The 8890-nt window shown below is 37.2% G+C and overlaps 1 protein-coding gene across 1 annotated transcript in view; it reads right to left on the reverse strand.

Annotated features, from left to right (window-relative positions):
• Nucleotides 1-8890, reverse strand: part of Ints8 (integrator complex subunit 8) — a 57597-nt gene that overhangs the window by 23839 nt on the left and 24868 nt on the right. The window contains exons 12-15 of the mRNA XM_010619600.2: nucleotides 6316-6386; nucleotides 5319-5494; nucleotides 3516-3649; nucleotides 1009-1119 (exon numbers count right to left, since the gene is read on the reverse strand). Coding sequence (XP_010617902.1) covers nucleotides 1009-1119; nucleotides 3516-3649; nucleotides 5319-5494; nucleotides 6316-6386 — 492 coding nt within the window. The remainder of the gene's footprint in view (nucleotides 1-1008; nucleotides 1120-3515; nucleotides 3650-5318; nucleotides 5495-6315; nucleotides 6387-8890) is intronic.

The raw sequence follows: 8890 nt of genomic DNA on the forward strand, positions 1-8890 counted from the left end.
TGGTCTCGAACTCACAGCGATCCTCCTGCCTCAGCCTCCTCAGTGCTGGGATTACAGGCGTGTGCCACCACACCTGGCTCCGACTACAAACTTCTTATATAACATAAACTACAAGCTTTAACCCAGCTACACAGGAGGCTGAGGCAGAAGGCTCACAAATTCGAGGCCAGCCTGGGCACCTTAGCAAGACCCCATCTCAAAACAAAGAACAGGATGGGAAGGTGAGCTAGCTGCGACATCTGTCACCCCACTAATTGGCTGGGATGATTTGGCTTATGTGGCAGGACAGAACAGAAGACAACCCCCAATAGAGGAGGACCGTTTCCATGGTCAAGGGTATACAAGTAGCTATACCCCTCTGCTAGAACCTCTGAACAAGCTCTCAAAATAAAAAATAAAAAGGGCCGCGGATATAGATCAGTGGCCGTAACACCTCTGGGTTCGATTCTCAGTACTTATGAAAGAAAAAAGGAAAAAGAGGGAGGGTTTAAAAAAGATCTTTGTACACAAGCATTACTAAACTGAATCCTAAAGAACACAAAAAAACACCTCTCATGTTCTCTAGGTTTGTTTTTGTTTTAAATGGATGGGTCTCACTTTATTGCCCAGGCTTGCCCTAAACTCCTAGGCCAGTGATGGCGAACCTTGTAGAGCTTTCAATGATGCAAGTAGCCCACAGTGGCACATGTGCCATAGGATCCCTACCACTGTCCTAGGCTCAAGCAATCCTCCTGCCTCTGCCTCCAGAGCAACTAGAACTACAGGCACATGCTACTCCACTTGGCTTCCAGACTTAAAAAAGCAGAAGTGGTATCCACATGTCCAAGATCATTTTCATAAAACTAAGAGGGCAAAGGAAAAATAAATAAATACCCCTTTTATGTGCATTTTAGGCCTATCCTTTTAGGCCTGTAACTATGGTTTTTAGGAAAAAAAAATTTTTTTAATTCCTTTGTCAAGATTATCAAAGCGTATTTGTAAGAAGGGGCCAATACACATTCTACTCACCTTAACAGCGCTGGAGTGTAAACCTTTGGCCATGAGAATGTAGACCAAATCTCTTGTTAAATTATCCTTAATTCCCAGGATAACACCACTATACACAGAAGGTACTTCCCACTAGAAAAAATAAAAATGCATACACACATAGAGAGAAGCCAAATCTAGTGAGAATCTTCCAATAATCCTCAATCATATTAAAAACCATTCATACATAACTTTCCAAATGAAGAAACAATGACAGATATAATGACACAAATCAAAATGAACATTTTTCATTTTAATGAACAGTAATAATGAAATGGATTAGAAACTAAAGGTTTTATGTTTTAACTCATGTGAGCCTCACAATAATGCTATGAAGCAGGTACTATCATCCCCATTTTACAAATGAGGAAACTGAGGCACAAAGAAGCAAACTGTCGGAGATTATGCAGCTAGTAAGTACAGAGATGGGATTCAAACTTAAGCAGGCAGCTGGTTCCAGGGTTGCCTCTGTTAATTATTATGGTTGGCTGTACTTCTTCACCTTCAAAACAAAACTAACACCCACAAAGAGTACCGATACTAAAAAGAACAAATTATTGCTTACAATTTTTCATTTCATTGTAGGTTGTAAGTGAATTTCTGGCTGCTTTTCCATTACACCTTCAATGGGCAAGAGTATGGAATTTGTTAGTACTGTCATGGTCCTTAAATTTCTCCTATGGAGATTATCTTTTTTTTACTTCTCAGCTACAATCTACTGAAATGGTGTTTTTTTTGGGGGGGTTGTACCAAGAATCAAACCCAGGACCTTATGCTTGAGAGGCAGGCGTGGTGCCACTGAAGTAAATCCCCTGCCCTGAAATGGTGTTTTAAAAGATATTTTCAAACTGGCATGATGCTGCATGCCTATAATCCCAGCACTTGAGAGGGAGGCTGAGGCAGGTGGACCACCAAGAGTTTGAGGCCAGCCTAGGCTACATAGTGAGTACAAGGCCAGCCTGAACTCCAAATAAACACCCTGTGTCAAAACACCCCCAAAAATAATAAATAATAAAAGCTACTTTTTTATTTGTATTTTCCATGCAGTAAAAAAAATTTTTTTTGGTACCCAGGATTAAACTCGGGACCTTGAGCTTATAAGGCAGGCAGTGGCACCACTGAGCTAAATCCCGGGCCCTCTATGCAGTAAATTTTTAAATAGATAACCTCAGAAATAAATTTATTCAAAGAGCTTGGACTGGAGGTTCCATTTGACCCAGCCATCCCTCTGCTGGGTATCTTTCCAAGAGAACTAAAAGAATCATATCACAGAGAAGTATGTGCACCCATGTTTATAGCAGCACAATTTGTAATAGCTAAATCTTGGAAACAGCCTATTTGCCCATCTGTTGGAAACTGGATAAAGAAGTTGTGGTTTTTCTATAAAATGGAATATTACTCAGCCATAAAGAACGAGAAAATAGATTCATTCATAGGAAAATGGATACATATTGAAGATATACTCCTAAGTGAAATAAATAAGTCACACATGTGTAAATACCAAATAGTTTCCCTGGTGTGAATAATCTGCAACAATGCATAAGATTCTAATAAGATTACTGACATTTAGAAATGGGAAGAAAGGAGCTAAAGGTGTAGGGAAGGTGGGATGGGTAGGGGAAGAGTAAAAAGGGAAAAGAAAAAAATGTGAGAGAATGAAAAGATGAAAATAAAGTGTTTGTAGATGGGGAGGGGAGGAGGGGGTGAAGGGAGGGCAGAGGTAAGGGGAAAAAATGAGAATCAAGACTTATCATGTAGAGGTACAAGATCCCAACAATGAATGTAACTGTACTGTATCCCTAAAATGTACCAATAAACTCAATTAAAGCTGAAAAAAATAAATAAATTAATTAATTAATTAATGTGGGGGCTTTTAAAAGAACATTTAAAGCCAAAAAAATGTTCTATAAAAAAGCTTTCAGTGAACAGGTTCTAAGGTATAGGCTTTCAATTTCCAAACAGTATTAAAAGCAAAAACAAAGGCCAGAAGTACATATAGCTCCGTGGTAGAACTCATGCCCGCGGCATCAGAGGCCCTGGGTTTAAACTTCACTGTGGAGGTGGGAGGATACAATAAACAACATACAGTAACCATTAATGACTGTTAAATAATACATTTTATACATGTTTACAACTATATGAGAAATGCACACAGATGCTTTCACAGTAACTTTTTTTTTTTTTTTTTTTTAGTACCAGGGATCGAACCTGGGTCCTTGTGCTTGCGAGGCAGGTGGTAGAACCACTGAGCTAAATTCCCAGCCCCACAGTAACATTTTAGATGCTATCAATTTAATAATATCTTTTCTTTCTTTGGACATTTTCTATTTTTTCTGTCAATGTTATGTAAAAGTACAATTATGGTCATGTGAAGGTCCCAAAATTAACTAAAAGGAAACCTTATTCTCAAAAAGGACAGAGAGCAGTTCTTTCAAATCATACTAGAAAAGCAAGGTAATTTATACTTGTCTTAATGGAGGATTTCTCACCTTATTAGACACTGTCCAAAACTGACGCTCTGAAGTCATGCCATGTAATTCAATTAAAATCTGCCGAATCCTCCAGGGATCCACTGACAGTATCAGCTGATGCTCCAACTGACCGATGTTGACACTTGCTGAGGCTGAGAAAGAACGGAAGAGAGTTTATTTCAATACTGACTTAATCCAAAGATAAATGTAAACCTATAAATATGAGAAAGACAAGTGAAACTGTGCTCCTTTAAGCATTATAAGTTGGAAATAGTAATCATCTTGAGAACTGACTCATTTAACAAAGTGTAGCCGGGGTTTAGTTCAGTGGTTTCGCTGCCTGCCTTGCAAGCGCAAGGTCCTGAGTTCGATCCCCGGTACCCCCCCCCAAAAAAAAAAAACTACCATGTATCAAATCTGCATGTAGTAAGTGAATCCATTTATGCCAAAGGTTGCAAGTTTTTGAGTTTGTGTATAAAATTCATATGTTACCTAGAAAAATTCAAGGAACAAGAATTTGAAGAGAATAAATTTTATCATGTTCCATTGTTACATGCTGTCCCAAAAATGGAATACTAAGGCATAAAAGGATTAAAAGTTGATAACTGGTTCATGGAAAGAGTATGTGGGATATATGAAAAGAACTCATGTACAAAAGATTCCTACTTTTGAACATATATAGTAATGAATCACACCTAAAATGTAAATTTTAAACCGGGCATGTTAGTACACGCCTGTAATCCCAAGTACTCTGGGAGGCTAAGGCAAAAGGATAGAAAGTTCAAGCCCAGCTTAGGCAGCTTAGTGATTTAAGAAGAACCTGTCACAAAATTTAAAAGACCTTGGAATGCAGCTCAGTGCAAAGGCCCTGGGTTCAATACCCAGTACTAAAAAAAAAGTAAACTTTGATTAATAAATATTAAAGATATGAAAAAACATTAAAGATGTGGGTTTTTGATGGGAGAGGAAGAGGCATTACCTTCCCAGAGAACCAGAAATGACCATTAAGACCCCAATTACAGCTCAGCTATCAGATAGTTTTCAGTAACACATTTCTGGCACTATGTATGTGTTAACATTATTTCTTCCCTTACAACTATACATTCAAACAGTTTAAATCTAGTGAGGGTCAAAGCAACTAAAATTCTTCTATTGTTAAGCCCACTAAAATCTTTGCCTCATCTGCACTGTTTTGAAGTGTATGTTTCTTGCTAATAAGCTGCACTGTATTTCTCATTATACTAATGAATAAGGGCAAAAATGGAAGAAAATCATTAAATAAGTGGGCAAAAATGGAAGAAAATCATTAAATAAGTAACACATAAATTGAGACGCTGTGGGTATCGCCCCTGGTAGGATGCCTTCCCCACAACTGAGGCCCTAGGTATAATCCCCTGCACTACCACCAATCAAGTAAAAATGGCCATACTGCCAAAGCAAGACATTTAGGCAGCAGGTAACAGCAACGTGATACAGGCTGAAAGGCAGGAAGTACATACTTTGCTGGGTCCCAGCATCCTTTATCACTCACCTCCCTCTTCTTGTTTTTACCTCCAAGAACACATTAGCGGTATGTTTACCTTCATCTATTTCCTATCTAGTCTTTTATGTATTTACACGTAAAATCTTCCCTGACCATAGGTTGAGCAGAGTCCTAGCATCTAACTGCTCATACAGAAACCTGATTATACCAGACACAAACATTTCTATTAATTACTGACACAAGTATAAACTGAAAGAAATACAAGGAAAGCCTTCATGTTAGTTTCAATACAAGGACAAAATGGGCCCACAGCTTAGCTAATGCGATAGAGAGCTGACCTGGGATATCATAAAATGAAGTTACAGGATTAATGCACAGGTTTATCCTAGGTGATCTCTTCCTCATCTGGTCAACAAGCAGCTTTCGCTCTTCATCTTTCAACAATGTAATGAAAAGCTCATGTGAAGAAATCATGAAAACATATTGCAGATCTTCCAACCCCAAACATACATTCCTAGATCAGTAAGAAAACATTACAAAACAAAAATGTGTACAATTGAGTTTTGGAAAAACAATCATGTCAACCAATTTTTACTGATAACCCATTTTAAAGGCCACCATTTCTTTTTTGTTTTTTTGGTACCAGGGATCTGAGGACCTTGCGCTTGTAAGTCCCACATGGCACCACTGAGCTAAATCCCCGGCCCTAAAAGCCACCATTTCATATATTATGTAACAATATCATGAAATAGATTTTTAAATTTCCTTTGGCCAGGTGTGGTAGCTCATGCCTCAAGTTTGAGGCTATTCTGGGCTACAAAGTGAGTTCAAGCCCAGCCTGAATGACACAGAGTGATCCTGCCTAAATAACTAACTAACTAAATAAATAAAATTTCCAGGCTGGGGATTTAACTCAGTGGTGCAGCTGCCTGTCTCCCAAGCACAAAGTCCCAAGTTCAATCCCCAGTATCAATAAAGAAACGAACAGAATTTCCTTTGGTCATTATTTCAAATTCTAATGTGAATGATACAATATACAAAATAAAAGTAACTATAATTCTAATGTTTCACATGGATATATAAATTTGAACTTAACTGTTTTTTCAAATATAAGTTACTGCCAGGACATACGATATGCAGGACAAATACAAAAGAGACAGTTAATAAAAGATACTTTTCTCACAGGAGTTCAAAGTTTATAAAAAAGAAAAGAAAGTGGGACCGGGGATTTAGCTCAGTGGTTATGCCATTTGCTCTGCAAGCGGAAGGTCCCGAGTTCTATCCCTGGCACCAAAAACACAAAAAAAGAAAAGAAAAGAAAAGAAAGGTACTTACTTTAGAAAAGCAGCCATGTTTCCTTTCAAAGAATCTGAAGTTTTTTCTAAATTTATTGATCTTGAACATACCTAGAAAATTGAGTAATTTTCATTTGGATATGGATACTTTAAAAAATGTAGATCATGCCAGGGATTTAGCTCAGTGGTTCTGCCACCCACCGTGCAAGCACAAGGACCAGAGTTCAATCCCTGGTACCAAAAAAAAATCACTAAGATTGAAAAAATATAGATCATAAATTGAAATTTTTAATTTAAAAACAACTGAATTGTACTATTTAACCACATATTAATCATATATTTGGTTAAGTAATTTAACAGATAAAACCAAGAAGAATCCATTAGAAAAGGGGAATAGAATATATGATAATTTTAATAACTATATTTATATGATTTAGTACACTATATAGGGTTCATTTTTAAAGTATATGCCAAATCAAAAGAAGCAATAAACTTTAGGATTCAGTATATTGTCAGAATAATCAGAGATAAAAAGAATGACCAGTAATAGCTAATGAATATAAAAACAAAGTTTAAGAAGATAACCAGGGTTTAAAATGCAAAAACTGAATGAGAAATTAGATTCATTCATAGGAAAATGGATACATATTGAGAATATACTCCTAAGTGAAATAAATAGGACACACATGTGTAAATACCGAATAGTTTCTCTGGTGTGAAAAACTATAATAGTACATAAGATCCTAATGAGATAATTGACAATGTGAAATAGGAAGAAAAAGGCTAAAGGTGTAGGGAAACTAGGAAGGGTAGGGGAAAGGTAATAAGGGAAAAGAAAAAGGAGAAAATGAAAAAATGGAAATAAAGTGTTTGTAAACAGGGAAGGGAGGAGGGGGTGAAGGGAGGGCAGGGACAAGGGGAAAAAATGAAAACCAAGACCTGTCATGTAAAGGTACAAGATCCAAATAATGAATGTAACTGTACTGTATACCTAAAATGTACCAATAAACTCAATGAGGAAAAATAAAAAAAATAAAAAACAAAATGCAAAAACTGCCAGGCATAGTTGTACATGCCTGTAATCTCAAGCCTTCTCTCAGGTTTCAGGCAGGAGGGTCACAAGTTCGACTCCAGTTTGAGCATCTTAGTGAGACCCTATCTCAAAATACCAAAAAAACCTGTGCAAAAGCCCTGGGTTCAGGGCTGGGGATTTAGCTCAGTGCTGCCACCTGCCTCCTAAGCACAAAGTCTCAAGTTCGATCCCCAGTACCAAAAAAAAAAAAAAAAAAAAAAAAAAAAAAACCCAGGTTCAATCACCAGTACTAAAAAAAATGAAAACAAAAAATAACAGAAATTAATTATGGGAATACTAATTATCTACAAATTTTTCCTATTATTCTAAATTTATTCATTAGTGTTCCTCTTCTTACATTTACCAGAACACTTCTAACAGCATTATTCATAGTTGCCAAAGTGGCAAACAATCTAAAGTCCACATGTCCTGAATGAGAAAACTTTACAAATAAAGTTGATAAGGGCTGGGATTAAGCTCGGTGGTGCTGCCACCTGCCTCTCAAGAGTAAGGTACTGAGTTCGATTCTCAATACCAGGAAAGAAAGTCAATAACTGCCTAAGATCAGGGGAATTTAGAAAAATGAAAAGTTACTGCTAATGGGTAGGAGGTCTCTTTTTGAAATAGGGGTGAGTTCCAGATAAACCTGAACTACAAGTTGGCAGGAAAAACTTCATTATAGCAGGCCTAATATTAGCATGTACAAACTGGATTTGTGGTATTTTTAAAAAGTAAATTGCCCTGCTAAAAACTCAGATGGCTAAATTTTTATTAAATGTTTCATCTTCAATTTTGGAAAGTACTAAAGGTATCCCAAGATACACAAGTACATTTTCATGTCAAACATATATTTAAAAATGTTCTAAACTGGGCGTGGTGGCGCACGCCTGTAATCCCAGCACTTGGGAGGCTGAGGCAAGAGGATCCCTGTGAGTTCAAGACCAGCCTGGGCTACATAGTGAGTTCCAGTTCAGTCTCAACTACATAGTAAGACCTCGTTCTCAAAAAGAAAAAAAAAAACAAAAGAAAGAAAAATATTCTCTTCTTAAGAGCTTGTGAGGAGAAAAAGGTAGAAAACAAAGACAGCTTGTATATCCAGCTTTCGATCAGGAAGTGGAAGAAGTAAAAGGCTCTCACAGCAGAAGAACTTGGGCCACCTATGTCAGGGACACCGCTTTACCTCACAATGCTCAATGCACTGTCCTTAAGGGTACATACAGGAGTAACTGCTGACACTCTCAGTAATTTAGAGGCAGAAAGCATACAACCATGATTGTCTTAAGACATTTTCTTACATGTAATCATCAATTTTCAAAGCTTCACACTCATTAACAACTCACAGATATTCACCAACAGCAAGCAGTAGGTAAATGGAATAAGAGCCTTTAGGAATTCCAAGGGGGAAAAAGGATTAAGCCCCACCAAATGTGTTCCACGAATAATACTTTATCAAACAGGTTTGTTGATGAAGTTTTCTTTTTACCACAAAGTAAAACTAAACTCCTGAAAATGGCCACTTAATGGGAACCAAGCACATAAAAAT

Source organism: Fukomys damarensis, unplaced genomic scaffold (assembly GCF_012274545.1).
Source record: "Fukomys damarensis isolate Sample0158 unplaced genomic scaffold, DMR_v1.0_HiC HiC_scaffold_5, whole genome shotgun sequence".
In the NCBI taxonomy this organism is placed as follows: Eukaryota; Metazoa; Chordata; class Mammalia; order Rodentia; family Bathyergidae; genus Fukomys; species Fukomys damarensis.